The 18,302-nt window shown below is 56.4% G+C and overlaps 4 protein-coding genes across 4 annotated transcripts; 2 read left to right on the forward strand and 2 right to left on the reverse strand.

Moving 5' to 3' along the window:
* Nucleotides 1-396: 396 nt before the first annotated feature.
* KVR01_012482 (uncharacterized protein) lies at nucleotides 397-1,077 on the forward strand (the record flags this gene model as incomplete). The annotated part of the gene is made up of 1 exon (XM_044790535.1): nucleotides 397-1,077. One exon carries the CDS (start codon nucleotides 397-399, stop codon nucleotides 1,075-1,077), a length of 681 nt encoding a protein of 226 aa, XP_044638670.1.
* A 1,701-nt stretch (nucleotides 1,078-2,778) lies between these two features.
* KVR01_012382 (uncharacterized protein) lies at nucleotides 2,779-12,954 on the reverse strand. The gene is made up of 7 exons (XM_044791924.1): nucleotides 10,139-12,954; nucleotides 9,981-10,025; nucleotides 6,676-9,924; nucleotides 6,367-6,608; nucleotides 6,152-6,312; nucleotides 5,837-6,076; nucleotides 2,779-5,779 (listed from the first exon to the last, which is right to left on the reverse strand). Exons 1-7 carry the CDS (start codon nucleotides 10,633-10,635, stop codon nucleotides 3,200-3,202), a joined length of 7,014 nt encoding a protein of 2,337 aa, XP_044638570.1. The 5' UTR covers nucleotides 10,636-12,954; the 3' UTR covers nucleotides 2,779-3,199.
* A 2,667-nt stretch (nucleotides 12,955-15,621) lies between these two features.
* KVR01_012400 (uncharacterized protein) lies at nucleotides 15,622-16,671 on the reverse strand (the record flags this gene model as incomplete). Its single annotated transcript, XM_044787973.1, has 1 exon — nucleotides 15,622-16,671. The coding sequence occupies one exon, from the start codon at nucleotides 16,669-16,671 to the stop codon at nucleotides 15,622-15,624; it is 1,050 nt and encodes a 349-aa protein (XP_044638588.1).
* A 571-nt stretch (nucleotides 16,672-17,242) lies between these two features.
* KVR01_012475 (uncharacterized protein) lies at nucleotides 17,243-18,260 on the forward strand (the record flags this gene model as incomplete). The annotated part of the gene is made up of 3 exons (XM_044785074.1): nucleotides 17,243-17,745; nucleotides 17,814-18,095; nucleotides 18,149-18,260. 3 exons carry the CDS (start codon nucleotides 17,243-17,245, stop codon nucleotides 18,258-18,260), a joined length of 897 nt encoding a protein of 298 aa, XP_044638663.1.
* Nucleotides 18,261-18,302: the final 42 nt, after the last annotated feature.

Below are 18,302 nucleotides of genomic sequence, written 5' to 3' on the forward strand. Positions count from 1 at the left end.
GCCGGCCTTACCGCCAGAGTCAAAGGCATTGCATCGTTGGATAATTTCGATGCCGTGCGCGATCTGGGGCTGCAGCACTCAGGCTCGCGATGACGGCAGAGAGGCAGCATGAAAGTTAATTTTTCTGTGCTGGTTTGTATGAACCTTATTTTCCAAGCGTGCACATGTGCGATTTCTCTTATATGAGACTCTCATCGTACAATTATCCCCCCTTCCCAGGAAATTCACTGGGTTTCAAATCACTCTTAAATACATATCTCCTCACTTCCCAGTAGCTTTTAGCCAAGGCTCTGGACATTGCGAACTTGAAGTACCTGTTTCCCTCCAGCTGCAGAGACATCCCGGCCCTCGAGTTTCATCCTCTTGCAACCCACCAACAGGCCAATCTCGAACAACATGGTCTTCACATCCCCTATCTTCTGGCACTCAGGCCAGCATGTGCAGCCTCACCAGCTTCCCGATGCGCGGTCAGACCCCAAGGGACGCACTCTACTCCGTCGCATGCGGAACGGATACGCTGCTGTAAGCGACGACACCATGCCGAATCTAGGATCGGACACCCAGTCAGAGAGGACACAGACGCCCGAGACGCCCGCCGAGAATCCATTCGAAAGTCCGGCATACAATGACGATCCGCCCGAGTACGACCTCTCAAGCCTCGGTCAAGACCTGCCTCCTGCGCTGCCAGGGTACACCCCACTCCCGGACAGCGCACCGCGACCTATCGGCAAGGAGGACCCGGAGCCGAGGCAGAGGAGACGCTACCTGTACGTGCTGAAGAGGAGGATCTCGTCGACCAAGCAGAGGTTCAACAAGAGCAGCGCCAAGAGCATCGACGAGGACACCGACAGCTCGGCCGAGTCGGAGCGGGGCGTCGTGCTGTACCAGCAGGACAACCAGTGGGTCAACATCGAGGAGCCCAGCGTGGCCTCCTCCCCGGAGGCGAGGCCAAGGACTTTCAAGGGCTGGATGCGGAAGATCTGGAGGGGGATGAAGGAGTTCTCCAAGGAGCACCCGGCACTGTTCATCCTTGCCATCTTTGTCATTTTCATCGTGGCCATGTGCCTTTTGATCTAGTTTTCGTTTTGGAGTTCTTGAATTACAGGAGTGCTTGTGAAGGCGCCGCATGCTCACTGAAGCTTGGGAGAAATGGTGCATATCGATGATTTATGATACCAAAGTATGTAATCATGTCCAGTTAGCGATTCATGGGAGTTCGACTAGGTCGATCGGATTAATGAGGCTGTTCACTCAAAATCAGACACAACTGGGTTGAACTGAGGTGTCGGATATTCGAAATATACTCAAGCTTTTGACGAGGACTTACCAACAACTTTCCTCTATGAACTGTCATGTGACATTCACATTTTAATGGATCTGAGAACCAGTGTCTATGTAAAATTCAAAGACAGGCCAAGGTATGTCGAGACCGCATCGGCACGGACGAGTGGACACGGCAAGAGTGCAGCTTGGTGTGGCACACGGTCGCTGTCACATGGACACTTCTATTTGTTATGACGAAACACAAAGCCGTGCCGGGATTCTCAATTGGAAAATCTCCGATCCATGCACTAACACCGATGGCCATCCTGTCGGCCGGCTCGATGCCAGGTTATGGTCGGCGGCGCCACGCCGCATCGCGGTCCCGGAATTTCGGGAATGCCGGGGACCTCGATGTTCAAGACTGCATGGATACCGCTGCATGGTACGCGTCTGGTCGCGTCAACAACGGGCGGGAGAAGACTGTTGTTGGAAAGTACCGTTGGGGCACTTGGCTCTGTGTCCGATGAAAGTTCAGGGTACTGCAGAAGCCGTTAGAAGTCGGATGAGAGAAGTTTGCAGTGCCGAGCTGGAAGAACGATGACCATCTTGAAAGCCTTCCTCAGAATGAACATTAGGACTGCTTCATAGTCAAATGCAGAGGTTGGGACTATTATGCTGAGGAAAACGGAAAGAAGGATGTTTCAACATCAGTTCACTGTTTTGGAATATGACATCTGGAACACAGCCTCATGATCTTATATGCAGAATATCTACAATATCCTGGAAACGCTATGAAGTAAGCACAAAGTGGAAAAAAAGGACAGAGACACCCATGGAAATTGATCAAGGCAGCACCACAGACCATCTCCTACTCAGGTATTAAGCAGAGGTTGGGGCGGCCCCCAAGGCATAGCACCCGAGGACCAACCTTGGCTTCTTTTCTTGCAGGAACAGAAAAGAGAACCATCTACCTAGGTACAACAATTACTAGCTAATGCACGCAAGAGTCTGTATATATCCCCGAACTTTGGCCCCAAAGAATGAACTGAAATTGCAAGAGACCGAGAGAACACTAGTACCGTCCGAACAACACTGTTTTCGCCGCGTTCAACTTTCCCCTTCAGAAACGGACCAGGGCCAGACTGACCAACACAACAGGGAGCTCCAAAGAGCCTCCTGTACAACGTGAAACATCTGATGACCCCTCCACTTATATCTCTACCACAGAAAATCCTCACAAGTGGTCAGCCAGCCATATGACTCCAAGACCACCCTGCCCCACACCAGCGGCAATAACAGCCCAGCTCACAAAGACCAAGCCTTTCCAAGACATCCTTGGCATCCCCAATACCCACATAGTGTACAGCCCATCGGAAACCCCCACACGCTCCCCTCTGCTGACGAGAACAAGTGCTGTGGATAGCAGTGATCAGTCATATATAGGGCTGGAGGGTGACATCGCTCCCTCCGGCATCCCCGCAGTTCCGAAACGCGTGCGCGGAGCCCGCCCACCCCATCCCGAAGGCTTCTGTGCCATGCTTGAGGAGAGACACGATGCCCGGTGGGAGATTTGCGATACAGCTTTGTGCCCAGAATTCGTCTTCTTGTCCTCTTCTCGATCAGTTCGTCCCATGGCTGCAGCAAGGCGCCGCTTCCAAAATCATCACGGTGGGGCGGGCATCGATCACAGGGGCACCCAACCCGGATCGCAGTCAAGGCATATAACACACGAGGATCTACTCAAAGGATATCGTTATTGAACAAGTAAAATAGACATTAGGAATCTAGTCCAATACGTGCAAGCCTCCGTACTCCATGCGGTTTACCCAAAAGCCCAATATCTATATACCATATATACCGAAACCCCAAAATATACACCCTTCTTCCAGCGCCCATTAAATTCCAAACACAAATCAGTGACATTTTCAAGCCCGTCTTACGGCTTGCTAACTTGTTCCTTGCGGAAGAATTTGAAATACCCGACGCAGATTCCAAGGTTGAGCAGGAGCACAACCCAGAACCAGGCGCTGCCGAGGACGTGCCCGGCGCCCTGGGACAGGTCGGGGAAGACAGGGCCGGGGCCCAGGTTGTCGGGCGCCGTGGCCCGGCCGGCGATGGTGGCCAGGGACCCCAGCACCTGCGCGCCGATGACGGCGGCGGCGACGTGGACTCTCGTCAGCGTGAGCATGAGGATCATGCCGATACCTGCGCCCTGGATCGAGTCGAGGAGGCCGAGCCACAGCCACAGGAGGCGACTGAGCACGGCGCCAGCGACGGCGCCGCCAGCCCATGGCAGCCAGAGACCAATACGAGAGCAGCCCCAGAACATCTGAGCCCAGCGGGGTGCGCCGAGTCCCACGGCGAACATGGGGAACAGCCACGGGTGTGACTCTGACACCTTGGCGAGGCCGAAGAGGACCACGCACCACAGGATAGTAAAGAAGAAGAGCGCCATTAGGATGACGGACCAGGTCGGCAGGACTGCTGACGAGAAGAGGAAGAACCAGTTGCGTCCGTAGAGTGTCGAGAGGAAGTAGTTCTGGATAATGACAGCGAGCAGGTACCACGCGATCGTCTTGCGCTTGAGCAGTGTCTTCCACAGCTGCGGCACCGGGCCGGGCGTCTCGCGGTAGAAATCGGGCAGGCCCATGAAGAGCACGGTGCCGACGGCCCAGAGGAAGAGGGCGGCGGGAAGGCACACTGCGAGCATCCAGGGGGAGTTGGCCAGTGAGTAAGCACCGGTCTCCCCGGTGGCTACAGCATCACTGATCGAGCTACCCCACGCCCAGAGGGCAACGGTGTAGACCTGGGACACGCCCTGGATGATGGCCAGACGCATGATCCAGGTCGACACGGTAGAGCCACCGTCGGTGCCGAAGTTGAAAGCGAACGAGATGCCACCGGACGACGCGGCGAAGGCGTAGAAGCCCGTCGCCACATTTTGTACCCATCCTTGCACAACCTCATCTGTGGCAAATGGGGAGAAGCCGAGGATCATGAATGCAATACCGTAGAAGTAGAAGGGTATCGCGGTCGAGTAGACGAGGCTGAGGGTCCGGGACAGGGTATACCACACAATTGTGGATCCCAGGTAGATGGAAGCGACAACGTAGAGCTTGGTGGCGGTTTGTCCAACGGTGCCCGTCAGGAGCGTGATCTGGTACGAGTTTGTGGCGATGACCTGGCTGATAGACAGGAGAATGGCGTATATGGGCCAATCTCCCAGCTGGTACTGGAGATACCTCTGCAACCCGTTGGGTGGTTTGTAGTCCTGTGGCAGCTCAAATTGGCGTTCATAGTCGTCGTCTTCACTAGGCGAGCCCGCGTCACTGCCTGCAGGCGTGGCGTTCATGAGACGGGAAGGCCGACGCTCGTGTCCAAGAGACAGCCGAAGCTGCGACCGAGAGCGGTTACGAGACGCATTGCGGGACGAGGCGCGGGATCCAGGCCTAGATGCCGAGGCGTCGCGGGCCCGGCCACGACCCAGCCGCACGTCACGGAACTCCGTAAACCACTCCTTCTCGGACTTGACCAGGTAGTCCTCGATGCACAGGTCAGAGATTGAGTTGCTTGCGTCCAGCGTGCCCAGCTTCTTCTCGAACTCGGTGTAGAAATCACCCCTGGAGTCCGTGAAGAACGGATCCGTCTGCTGGAGCTTGAAGTCGTGTCGCTCGCCAACAACCTCGTCGACGCTGAGCATGGACGCCCGACTGGCATTGTTCTGCATGCCTAGCGCGAATGGCCGGGAGAAGGAGAGAACGCTTGGAGATTCAGATTCCATGCGGTCGTGGCCGGGTGCCCAAGGCAAGGGTGTCCCGGAACGCGAGCTCACGGCGGATTCGTACCCACCAGGCGACACGGGGCGGGATTGCATCGGGGTGTTCAGGGCAGTTGTGAGGCGCGACTGGTTGTTGATCGAGGCATCGTCGTCATGGTCCGGAACCTGTTGCATCCAAGCTGGAGTGCGGTCCTGCAGCTGAATCTCGGTGTTCAGCGCCTCCTTGCTCGGGTTCAGGAGGTTCATCGTGCTGGATAGGAACTTCTTCTTGCCGGCCTTCTTGGCAGTCTTCTCGGAGATCTTGATCACGTTTTGCTGTAGCTTCTCGAGCTTCTCGAGCCACTCGGCAACGGGGAATCGCTGTTTGGCGGAGTAGGCGCGCATCATGGCCCGGGTCTGCGTGTCAGTCTTCAGGGCGGCCACGATGGCATTCTTGAACTGGTGCAACAGATGGTTTGCCTTGGTACTTTCGACCGTGTACCACCAGCCAGGCATCTGCCCCAGACCACCAACTCTGGCACCAACACCCAGGGCTCCCTTCCGGCCGAACTCGACGGCAACAAGGCCGAAGGGCTCGTCTCGCGAGGGAATCAAGGCGAACTCGGCACCGCTGAAGATGTAGGGAGGCAGCGCCGTGAATTCAGGCTTGCTGTAAACACGGCCAGGGTACTTCTCCATCAGCTTGGCCAGCTTCAAAGCCGCAAATTTACCATACAGATCGATCACAGGACCAATGCACTGCGAATGGTTAGTTTTCCAAGCCAGAGAGACTCGTATCTGAGCTGCTGTACTCACAATAAGCTGGGTCTGGGGGTATGTCTCCAGGACCCAAGGGAAGATATCGGCGATAAGGTCAACACCCTTTTGCAGAGACCAACGACCAACAAAGACAAACAGTTCAGCCTCGGGGTTTAGCTCAAGACCGGCCCATTCCTGAGCCTGGCGCTTGAGGTCTGCCCTGCCTGCCTCGAACTCCTTGTCAATGGTGGGAGCATCGGTGGTGTATGCGGTTTCCTTGCTCCATTCGGCGGTGTCCTAAGCACGCAGATGTCAGACTTGGGTCACAGAGGGTTGGGAATCTTCAATGCAAAAGGCTGGCTCGTCACTCACAGTTGGATCGGGGTTTGGCAGCTGGCCAACCTTCTTAAGGCCCCAGAAGATAGGGTAACGCGCGAAGGAGCGGTCACCATACTTCTTGGACACACCGACTGCACCGAATCCCTGTTGGTGAATTCGCAGGTAACTAGCACCGGCGTGCAGCAAATTAAAGACTATGTGTTTATCAGTGTCTGTGATATGAAAATGTGAGGCAGCGAGCGGCTTACCTGAACCGAACTGCACGTATTCCTTGACGATCTCCTCCGGTAAATTGTAGACCTCGCAGACCTCCTTGCTTTCCTCAGGTGTGCGCATAGGCCACATTCCTTGGAATTCTGCATTGTGGAGAGAAAGGGCCACGGGAATCACGCGGGGCAGGAGGTACAGCGGGGCACAAGCACCGTGATAATCGTTGATATGGTACATGTCGACGGGGAAGCGGTTGACAGTCTCGGCAATACATTGGTTCCTGAGAGGTGTCAGCAAGCCGAATCGGACGGAGGAGGGCAGGGGGATATTTGCAGCCATTGACTTACCAGGCGGAGTAGTAAATAGCACTCTCCATGTCATCCATACGCGGTGGATATGGCTCTGCCTTGGTCTGCCTCCTGAACACAGGTGCATCGAGGAGCACATAGGTGATGTTGTCAACCTTGTGGTATTGCACCTGGATCTCATAGAACTGGCCCATAATCTTGACAAACATGGGATCCGCGGGCGTATCAATAGGGTAGTCGATACCCCCAACGCAGGGCACAACCCAGATAAGATCCTGGTGCTTCAGTGCCGTACCCATCAGCTGGGCCATCACACCCAGACCGCCGATCTTGATCTTGACGCCCCAGTCGTCGATATTGTACTCCATGGTGGCAATGAGGACACGCTTGCGCTTCGCGTCCCCTGCTGCAGCTGCAGCAACCAGGGCGCTGGCGTCCTTCTCGTCCCTGCCGTGGAAACTGGCGATGGTGTCCTTGGCCTTGGACACGAGCAGCGTGAACCCGGAAGCCTTGGTAACACCGACCTCGTTGAACTTGATCTTGTAGAAAGAGCGCTTGAACGCCTGCACTGCCGCGAAACCGAGGATGACAGGAACGATCCAGAGCAGGATATACAAGACCAGTTGCTGCCACATGTTGCCCGCGGGAATCAAGCCGTACTTCAGCGTGGAATCTTGGACGACCATCCTGTATGCCAGATAGGGTCTAGCCGGCGCCTTGCTGATGTTGATGTTGCTCTCCACGAGGGAAGAAGGCGGCAGACGGTCGAGGACACCATCCGAATCAATGTCGCCATAGACGAAGGACTGGTCTGGCTTCTTGTCGGGGTTCATGCCCCAGACACTGAGCTGGACAGTCGCTGGCCACTCATCCATGTAATGCCACTGCCACATTGACTCGGCGAAATGCTTGAACTGATTGCTCGCACCAGCGTCATAGCCATACTGGTTGAAGGGACCAGAAGACCAGAGATGCGGGAACCGTCGCGCCGGCCCGTTGTAGTCAACATCACCTCGCTGCTCGTAGGCACTGCTTCCGAGGAGCTTGCTGTGGTACTGCACGACGACGTGCTCCCCTTCCCACTCTTGGTCCTTTGTGCCCTCCCAAGGTAGCAGGTCGACAACGGTAGTCGGCTCGTACTTTGTCCAGTTGCTGTACGACGAGCCCCAGTTTGTAGAGTAGCGGAACCAGCTGGCACCTGGGGCGGTGTGCTTGAGAGTAAGGCTTCCGTCGGGATTCTTGCTGGCAAGAGTCGAAGAGTAGTTGGACGACTGGGGCCAGACGAGAGGGTTGTCTGGGCCGCCGATCCGGAGGAAAAACCGGTCCGTGGAGTTGGTGAAGGAGCCCAGATCAGCAGTCGTAGCATTGTTGACAATGATCTGATGGACTCCTTGGGCCAGGCCGGTGATATTGGCAGACCATCCCCAGGCCGACTCCAAGACACCCGGGTAGTCAGGCTGCTCAATGGTCGTAACGTTACCGCACTTGACCGTGGAAGTGTCGACCGTTGGGGTGAGGTCTGATTCCGTGATCGAGCTGAAGTTGATAGCCTTTGTGAACGAGTCACAGTCCATGAGGGTGTTGGCGTGTATCTCAACGAGAACAGTGTTGCTCTCCTCTGTCGAAAGAATCCTGTAGTCGTGACCAGGCTTGAACTTGGTGAGCATTGGCGGCGGGGGAACCCATTGCTTCACTGGGACATATGCGCGGTACTCAAAGGCGTCGAGGGTGATGGAATCAACGCAGCCGTTATACTCTGTGGAACCGTTGATTCCGACCTTCTTGGGCGAGTCCTTGAGATCCATGGATTGGTGAGGGAATAACAGGTTCTTCACTGTTGTGCCCGAGTCAAAAGGAGAGATCAGAGCTTTGTCCTCGTCGGTGCAGTCGAATGTGTATGTATACGTGTGGTTGCGGTTGTGATAGAGCAGCCATACTGGCGTTTCCGTGTCCAAGTCCTGGATGCCGAGGTACGACGAGCGCATGGTTGACCAGAGACCTTGCTCCGTGCCAATACCGGAGCTTCCAGGCAGGAAGATCCACTCGGTATGGTTGGACAGCTGCTCCAGATAGAAGCCGTCTGTCAGCACTGGGTACTGGTCGCGGAGAAAGTACATGTGCTTGATGACATTTCGGATTGGATGGCTGGGGTCTCTGTGGTCCCACGCCACCGTCTCGTCCTGGCATCCGTGCAGGGTCGCGTTGAGCGGCATCTCGAAGTACAGCTCACCGGGGAGGGTGTAGCATCCGTGTGCGTGCCATGCTGGGGCTGCCGCAATCGGCTGTCTGCCGAACATGTAGTTGGACGCCGTGTTGTCGAGGACGTAGAACGCCTGCTCTTCTCCCCACAAGAGTAGCGGGATGCCGGGCATGTGCAGGGTGGTGATGAACAGGCCCAGGAGGTTGCGCTCAATACCAAAGGTGATGGCAGGCCATCTGAAAACATCCTGATTCACCACTCCGAACATGTGCCGAGGGTCCACGACACCAGTCTCGGCGTTGATAAAGTCGTTTGTCTGCAGCATCCTGTTCCAAGCCTCCACCCAGTTCTTGGGAAGATCGTAAGCGGCCTCCATGCCGCCGTCCATACCCAGGAATCGTAGCAAATTACGATAGATGGAATAGTGGAAGGCTGCGCTATCAAGGGCCTGCTGGCCTTCTTCGCGGATGAAGACGTCCATGTCGGCCGCCGTGACATTCGTCAGGTTGACGGCCTTCTCCTCGTTGTCGATATATTGAGGAGGCGAGCGGCCACGGCCAATGTAGACGGCGCCGAAGGTGTCACCACCAGTGATTTCGCCGGGCAGGAAGAAGTTGTCCTTACCCACGTCCCTGGCGCACTTGCGAAGGTGAGCCGAGAAGCTGCCCTCGGCGTCGACCGTGACTTGGGTTGCCTTGTCATAACGGAAGCCGTCAATGTCCAGCATTTGGATAGTCAAGCACGAGAAGAGAGAAATCCGCTCCAGCACGTCAGGAACCCACTCGCGCAGCCGATCCTGCACGGAAGCGAATTTGGTGAGCTGCCGACGGTAGTCAGGGTAGACACCGAACGCTTCGGTGTCGCCAAACTGGTCGAAGTCGCCATTGTAACAACCACCAAAGCTGTCGTAAACCGCGGATCCGACCTCGGATCCGTTGTCCCAGTACAGCCTGGGAAAGTGCTCGCAAGTCTCGTTGAATGTTGTTCCAAACGTGAAGTCGTGATAGCGCCTGGAAGTCTTCCAGAGGGCGGTGTGTTCGTGTTCAGGGACGTATGGGGCTGATTTGTTCAGATATCCTGTGAAACCACTTTGAGAAGGTCAGCGCCAGGAGCTTCGGTTGTGCGAGGGCCAGTGTGTGCTTACATGAGATCGCCCATGGTCGCGACAGTGTTGTCGAGCAGGACGTACCTGGAATGATGTTGTCAGCATCTGCAGGAACAGGCCAAGCTTTTGCGCCAAGCCGATCGCTGCCCACAAAACATCGAGCACGCTGAGCGACACCATCAGGGGTGACTACTTACATGCCGCGCCTGTGGATTTCGTCTACGGCCTGGCGCCAGACTGTGATGTTGCCAAAATGAAGATCCAGTAGCGTGTGGTCAAGCGGCGAATATGAATCAGCCGCGTAAGGCTGGTTGATGAAAGGCGAGCCAGCGATATAGAGGCCTTTGATTCCCATGCCTTGAATGTAATCGAGACTGTCCATCAACCCTTGTATATCGCCGCCGAACCGGAGTTGCGTCCCCAAAGTCTCCGTCTCGAAGACCGTGTTGTTGGCATCGTCGTTGGTAGGATCGCCGTTGGCGTACTTATCCAAGAAGAGCGTGTAAAACGGAAATCTCCAGTTCGGGGGGGAAGGATGGAATGTGTGGTCTTCCCATTTTCCCGAATACTCCAACGGATTCTCTGTGTTCTGGTTTGTGTTCAAGTTCCACTCCACGAAATCCGGGTCATACTTCAGGGCCTGAGCTGGTATGAGAGCCCCCAGGAGGAGAAGCAAGCTCTCCGGGACTAACATCTTGCGGGTCCCTCAGCGAAAGTCGAAGCCCGCATCAAATTCTGGCCGTGCTGGTGTTTATCTGTGTCGGGCCCTGAGAACAAGATAAGAATACAGGAGAAAAGCGAGGGTCTGACAAAGAACACGAGCGAGTGACAAGGTCGAAGCGACAGACGGACGGACAGACAGACAGGAAAACAACTACCCAAGCCACCTCAGATATGACAAAGCAGGAGAACAAAGCGAGAGGATGAGTACGGGAAAGAAACGATCGAGAAAAGCTGACCATCAGTGAAGATGGTCCAAAGTCAAAAGGAAAAACCTGCTGGCTCGCACGACTCCCGAAGCCGCCCCCGTGGGTCAGGCAGGACAGGTCCACAACCAAGGGGATACGAGGTCATAGCCATGCTATCCGTGATGCATAGTGACGGGGAACTGTTGAGCACGTTGGACATGCTTGCTAACACTCGGTCCCCGGGGGAGCAGGGTGGAGATGTTAGCGAGAGCCAGGAAGTGCATGGCAGGTGCGCTGGCCGTTGCTAGCATGTTCGTGGTGGCGGGGTCCATCATGGTGGGACTGTGTACCCCGGCCGGGCCAGCCAGAGCGGCTGAAGCAAAAGGAGGCTCGATTTCCACCTTCAACCGATACTTCTGGACTCCCACTGTGGGCTGGATGGAATTTGAAAACCTCTGCCTCGGTCCCGTTGATCCCTGATAGGGGGCTTCGCCCGGGCGGTACTGGCTCTGTGAACCACCGTAAGCTCGTGCGTGTGGGATAGAGAGAGGTTCTGGTGGAGGCGGGCTCTGATGGGCTTGCCCGAGTCACACATCCTGCAGGTAACCCAGGAGATAAGAAAGCAATTGGCTGCGGCCTTCTCGTGAAAAAGAACCCTGTCACGCTGCTCCTGTCCTTACTAGTACGACTGTTGCGCGACTTGCATGTGGCCTGCCACCACATGGGGGTAGCGTGGTGCGCGCAAGCGGTGACGGATGACCGCTGGCAGCGGTGCCATAGGCCGAGTCGGGCGGATGGGCGAGGTTGGCACACACAAGATCCCCGGGGGTACTGTGTAGGTCCAGAATCCAGAGCTTTCTGATCCCGCGGCAGATCTTGGTGATCCAAGTCGGCTCGGGTATTTCGCCAGGGCAAGCCTGTTCTGTGGGACTGAGACAGGGGAGTGGGGGCGCAACCTTATTCAGGACTATTCGTGTCCACGACCGTACCCGTCCTGGCAGTCCATAGACCACGGCCCCAGCACCGCCTCGTCATTTCGGGCCTAGCTTGGCGGGATCGATACGTCGTCAAGCTCATGCCACATGTGCCAATGGCGCGGGTGTCGCTGGGCGGCCTGGTCATTGCTAGAAAAGGCGTGTCCCAACTCCCCCAAGATCCCAAGGCAACGGCGACGGCCCGCAGGACTGGGCGCCAACGGCTGGGTCAGAGCTGCGAGATCGTGGGGCAGTGAGCGGTGCAAGAATTGAGGCCCCCCTCCCCCCCCCCCCCACTGATGGGCAAGGACGGGAAGAGGGCAGGAGGGGCGACAGAGGCTGGAAGAGCCGTCATGGTGCTCTGGTGCGGGCGAGAAAAGACCTGCACGCCTGCACGGTGCGGATCGGGAACAGGATACGATCTGGCCTCTGGCCAACCGAGAGGGTCTCGAAATAGAAACAGTGGGTCCGGATCACCCATCTTGTCGACCCAGGTTTCGTCATGGGCCAACACCGCACTGATTCGGTGGGCTGGCCTGGCTGGCTGGCTGGCAAACTCTCCTTCCCACTTCTCAGTGGGACCCACCAGGCGGGAGGTGTCTCTGGGCAGCCTGGCTGGCGGTCAGGCAGTCTGGGCCGGGCCCGAAATTGGCGGGTTCAAGGTCTGAGCTCTGAGGGCAGGCGAAAGCTGATGAAATTCGGTTAAAAATTTCCAGAAACGCCAAGGCTGCGGGACGGCCGGCAGGTCTAGTGGATGCGAGGCTGGTATCAAGCCTGGAAGATCCCGGCGGTTTGGCAAATGCTTGGTCGAAGGGGCCCTCCTGCCGTCCTGGAGACCAGGCCTGTAGCTTGACGAAAGGGGTTTCTTTTGTTCGGGTCGGGTTGGGATGGCAGCTTACGGGACCAGGGGGAGTAGCCGTGGGGGTTCGCTCTAGTGCGGTGGTATTCTCGTGCAATGCCGTCATAGCGTGGATGGCATTCTCGTGCAGCCATTATGACTGAGAGAGAGCTTGAGAGAGAGAGAGAGAGAGACGGGCTGACGGGCCAGATACGAGACGTGTTTGTCCCGGCTGCCACCGAATCACGCCGCATGCAGTCAAGTACCGCGGTCCGTCCCTCTGCAAGACCTGCAGCTGTCACGCTGCTGGCCAGCGCTTGCTGCCCTTCCACAAATAGCAGAGAGGCAGAGCGACGCCTTCGTGTTCAACCCGATAAGCTGCATGCAGCCACACGCTACCGTCTCGTTAGCCCAGGAAGAAACAGGTGGTTTCCTACTTGAACTGGCGACCATCCTGTCATCGAGGGGGGTATTGGCTGACGTCGTGCGCCACAGATGCTGGGCTGGGTGTCTTAGGCAGCGTCAGGGCGTCGGCGTCCATGATGGCTTGCTTTGAGAGCAGCAGGCAGACACAGCGCGTCGCTGTTGCAAATTGCTGCTTGGCGCGGCCGTGGTTGCGGCTGAAGTCTAACAAAGGACGCTGTAACCTCAGCGAGATTGCTGGCGGCAGGTTATCAATCTCATATCATCTGACTTTTTGGTCGGGGGATTGATGTGTGTGTGTGTGTGTGTGTGGGTGTGCATCTTAACCTGGCAGGTGTGCAAGGGTGGTGGCTGATGAGTGGCCCAAAGCTTATCTGCCCCGTTGGTTCGTTCCTGCATGCAACATTGAAGTGTGCAACCACCTCTCAGCCTTCCGCCCATCGTTTGAGGGTTGCTTTTTCCAAGGCCACACAACGTGGTCGCCAGGGCCAATTTCTCGATAACGTCGGCCGGGCCATCCAGGCCACAGCCCACCTCGCTACCGACTGCTCGAACCTGTCAGACGAGGCGTTGCCGCCGGTTGTGACTTTGGCCCGGCCGGCCGCCTGCCGATCATTCCGCGAAGCCACAGGCGCCATGCAGTCTCTCGTATTGCGTCCTCACTCGTGCCAAAGTCAATGTGCACCACTGACCGAGATGCGCCACGCCCCCTTGGGCTAGCATGGCAAGTCCCGTGGTTGTGGCTGCCTGAGATCAAATGATGTGAGAAAGCCCTGGCATTATTGGCCGCGGCTGACTCCTGAATCGTTACCTTCTGCCTATTGACACTTCCCGCCGCAGGCCCAGATCACGACCCAAGGAATACGCTTCAATGATCGCCATCCATGGATCTCTTAGCTCAGTGCCACTCATGCTTTTCGATGTTGAGCTGTGGAATTATGGACACAGGGCACGCCTGGTCTTGCTCCGCGCATCCCGAGAACGACACCGGGCATCTTCAATAATGAGAACCAGCCACAACCACCAGCTGAAGCAGCTGCCCAAGCCAGTGTCTCTCGGGCTTCCCGCGAAATAGGGCGCTGGCAGTCCAACCACGGCTGTGAGGTATCTGGACCAGCAGGTGGAATAGGTTTCTGCCTCATTGGCGCGCCTAGTCATGCATACCTAGGTATCTGGCGTTGAGCTACGTACCTAGGTTTGGTCTCCCCGGCTGTCTCATTTCATAAGCAGCCTGCCGGTGACAAACGAGGATGCGTTAGCAACCTCACTTCTTCAGGCTCCTTTCTCTCGGAGCATCCGAGCAAGTGCCACATCCTTGGGTTATCCTGAGCAGCATCGCCATGCGACTCCCAGGAGTTTGGTAAGTGGTTTCGCTTCTATTCTGTACATGTCCGAGGACATACATGGCGCCTTCATACGGTGTCAGGAATTTGGTAAACAATAGATTTGCTAGACCAAATGTTAAGCAGTTCCACGGATCAGGCGGCTCGTCCAGCTCATCAAACCCTCAATCACTAATCTTGGTCGAGCGAATGTAATAAGATGAGCTTTTCGAGTGTGCCCCATCACTTTCGCACTCTAAAGCCTAAATGTTCACGGGACACGTGAGTATACGGTCTCAATATCATGACAGATCGCGTCTGTTTCCCTCAAAGCACCATCGCGGGGAGGATGAGTTCCAATCTGTCACATGCTTCCAGATTTGCCCAGGTCATAAGCAGTGCGTTCAGGTCATTTAGTAATCTCTGAGGAGAAATGTCACCGGATGATTCGCCAACAGCTGCTTTCTGGCGACTGCTTTGTTAACGATAGCATCCTTTGCGCCGGGCTGAAGTCGGGCGACACTGTCTGCAAACAGCAACCTCGGCGCTGTTTCGTAACAGGTTTGTATACAAATTTCAAACTGCCCCTTAATGCACTGTGTTAAGTGGGAAATCTATCCCTGGGCCTCTGAGCGTTTACTGCCATGTGGAGGCGTTCCGTCTAGATGTGAAAGACTGTGTCGATGAACCGACATGGAACCCGCTGAGGGAAGGTCCAAATTCGTTTTCTTCGGCTCCCTCGTTCGCCTCTCCCTTTCAAGCTGGCTTTTCCACGCGTTTCAAGACGTAGTACACCAGCACTGCGCTGCGCCCGACATCATCGGGTCCATCCTTGTTTATCAGAGCACAACAATGAGCCTCATGTCTTCTTCTGACCACATATTCGGCTACTACAGCGTGAGTAAAGTCTATGACTAGCCCCTGTGACGGCAACGTCAATTACGACGGTGGAAGCGGTGACTCACAGGAATATTCAGCCGTCGACCTGACGACCACATTGATTCTGGCCCGTTGTTTTGGTGATCAAAATCATGGGAACAATTCACATCGATATATTGCCACCTGAGTCGCGGCCACGGCGAGATATAGCCAAGAGCTCCGCGTCAACATCGTGACTCGTCCATCTATAAACCTCCGGCGGCGATCATATATCTTCATTTATTTGATCAGTACATTATTCAATAGCCTAGGAACCCATGCCAGCCGCGGCATCCCTCACTCCACTTCGAAAACAATAGGATCCTCGCCCCTCAGCGCCCGCCAACGGTTCGTCGCCCTCAATATGTCGTCCTGGCCATCCCCTCGGACCAGGAAGCCCCACTTCCGCAGAAAACCTTCCGTGACCTCCCAACCGCTCGGGTCCCACGGGTCGTTCCAGACGATCAGCCGTGCCTCACCCGCATATTCACCACCCCGAGCAGTCCCTCCCTGCCCCGTGCCCTCCCCGCAGAGACCCCTCAAGATGTCCGCACAAAAGTCATCCTGGCGCAGCCTGCCCTCTGCCACCGCGACAATGGCGTTGTCCCGCATCCTGGGGGACGGGAGGAGGTCTATCCACACCTCGTGAGGGGTGCTCTGCTGAAGTGGTGTCGGCCGGAGGGAGTCCGGGATGTTCCCGGACGGCTGATAGCCGGTCCACGGGAACAAGGGGGGCTCGGAATTGTCTGCCGCGTAGCCGCAGGCCGCGTTGCAGAGGAGGCTGTACGCCCCGAGGATGTAGACGTTCGTCAGGGAGGCGCGGTACACGTTGAGCTCGATGATGGTGATGAGGTGGTCTCGGGATAAAGGGAAGGCGAAGCCCGGTGGTGTAGAGCTTCTGTCCGCATTGTACAGCATAGGGAGACGAGGTCCTGAAGCGGTTGCTGGCGTGGTGATTATCACGGAAGCAGACTTGGCGCTTTGTTCTGTCATCCGGCGGGCGTCGGTATGTCCCGACGGCGTGAGGGAGACAATGCCCTCAGGACATCCGGACGTGCTTTGCGAGCCTGCCGCTTTCCGTCTGCGGTGGGCTCTGACGTTGAGCCGGTTCTGTCTCCTCCGCCTCTCAGCTCGATCTCGAAGCCCAGTCCAGTCGTCCTCGGGGCATCTCGCATCCCGCAGCTGGGCCATCGGGGCTAGTGACATCTCTGTGCCGCCTTGCCGCCACTCCGCCATGTTTGAGCAGAGGGTATGAGGATGGATATGATGATGTGGGAGACCTGCAAACTGCTTACACCTGGATGGCTCGATGTCTTTATTCACGTACCAGCCCACCCCATGATCCATTCCTGCCGCTTCCTCTGATCTAGTCAATCTAGCGCATATGCAACCTGCTTACAGCACTAACACGGATCTGGGTTGGCTGAGTCTCAAGGAAGAAGACAAACCAATCAGGACCGTTGGCCGAACCCAGGAATGGTAAGCAGGGCTGCCAGGGGTCAGGGCTCGGGAGGTCTGCCGAAGATCCACATGCAATGGGCTTACAACAGGGCGGACGTATGATCCCTCGGGGAGTTCTTGGATTAGGTGGAGATCCATGTTATCACAGATGTTACCGGCGGTCTAACATGTGGTCCGAGTCTTCAAGAGACGTATAAGAGCAAGTCGTGTGTCCATGAGTGGACGACTTAAATATGGGCGGATTTCCAGAGTACACACACAGGCGCATTGTGGAACAACAAGTGACATTACCACAATTTCAACAAGAAAAATACGCGATATAAATTCTTTCATAATGGCAGAAATGACCTGGCCAAGGATAAGACAATACCTCAAATCCCAACTCTTCACCACCCTTCCAATCCCGACCAAGTCCTTCAGTGGCCAGACGGTAATAATAACCGGCTCCAACACAGGCATGGGCCTAGAGGCAGCCCGGCACCTCGTGCGCCTCGACGCCGCCCGCGTCATCCTCGCAGTCCGCAGCACAAGCAAGGGCGAGGCCGCGGCAGCCTCAATCCGGGCCTCGTTCCCAGGCCGGGCGGGCGTCGGGGCCGTCGTGCAGGTGTGGCCGCTCGACCTCGCGTCGCACGCCAGCGTCCGGGCCTTTGCCGCGCGGGCCGAGGCCGAGCTGGACCGGCTGGACGCGGTGGTCTGCAACGCGGGCATGTATGTGTACAAGAGCGGGTTCAGCCTGGCCGAGGGGGACGAGGTGACCATCGCGGTCAACGTGACCAGCACACTGCTGCTGGGGGTATTGCTGCTTCCCATGCTGAGGGCGACGAGCGTGAGGTGTGACAAGGAGGCTGTGTTGACCTTTACGGGGAGCTTTGTTCACTTGATGACAGGATTCCCGGAAAGAAAGGAAAATAACATCTTTGAGGCGTTGGCGGACGAGAAGACGGCGAGGATGCCAGACAGGTAAGCATCTTTTTCTCATCACCCTTCGTGGCTGCATGTCAAGGGGCCCAGGTTCTGACGAGAGGCAGGTACTACGTATCCAAGCTGATGGAGCTGCTCCTCGTCCGGGAGCTGGCTGAACAGGTCACTAAATCGTCCAAGCCGGGCCGTGTGACAGTGTCCATCCTCAACCCCGGCTTCGTGAGGACAGACATCATGAGGGACAGCACCTGGTTGTTTCACATCTATTATGTTTGCCTGGCGGCGCTCTTGGCCAGGACCGCAGAGGAAGGTGGGCGGATCCTCGTCAACGCAGCAGAGGGAGGTCAGGAGACGCACGGCCAGTATCTCGATGACTGTAAGATCGGAGTGTAAGTGCAAGAGAGCGCCTGTCCGACTGTCCGATGACTGACGTGTGTCCCAGACCATCCGCCTTCGTCACGGGTCCAGAGGGCCAACGGGTTGGGCGGCAGCTGTGGGCGGAGCTGGCAGCGAAGCTTGAAGTCATCCACCCTGGCGTCATGGACAGTGTGTGATGAGTTATCCGGTCTATTGAATGTACACCCTCCTTCCTGTTC

This window comes from Diaporthe batatas (assembly GCF_019321695.1).
Source record: "Diaporthe batatas strain CRI 302-4 chromosome Unknown Contig00019, whole genome shotgun sequence".
In the NCBI taxonomy this organism is placed as follows: Eukaryota; Fungi; Ascomycota; class Sordariomycetes; order Diaporthales; family Diaporthaceae; genus Diaporthe; species Diaporthe batatas.

Coding starts and splice junctions, on each gene's coding strand:
- KVR01_012382 (XM_044791924.1), bottom strand. CDS start 10,635: ATGTTAGTCCCGGAGAGCTTGCTTCTCCTCCTGGGGGCTCTCATACCA. Junction 10,026..10,138: donor GAAATCCACAGGCGCGGCAT/GTAAGTAGTCAC, acceptor ACATCATTCCAG/GTACGTCCTGCTCGACAACA. Junction 6,313..6,366: donor ATACGTGCAGTTCGGTTCAG/GTAAGCCGCTCG, acceptor ATAAACACATAG/TCTTTAATTTGCTGCACGCC.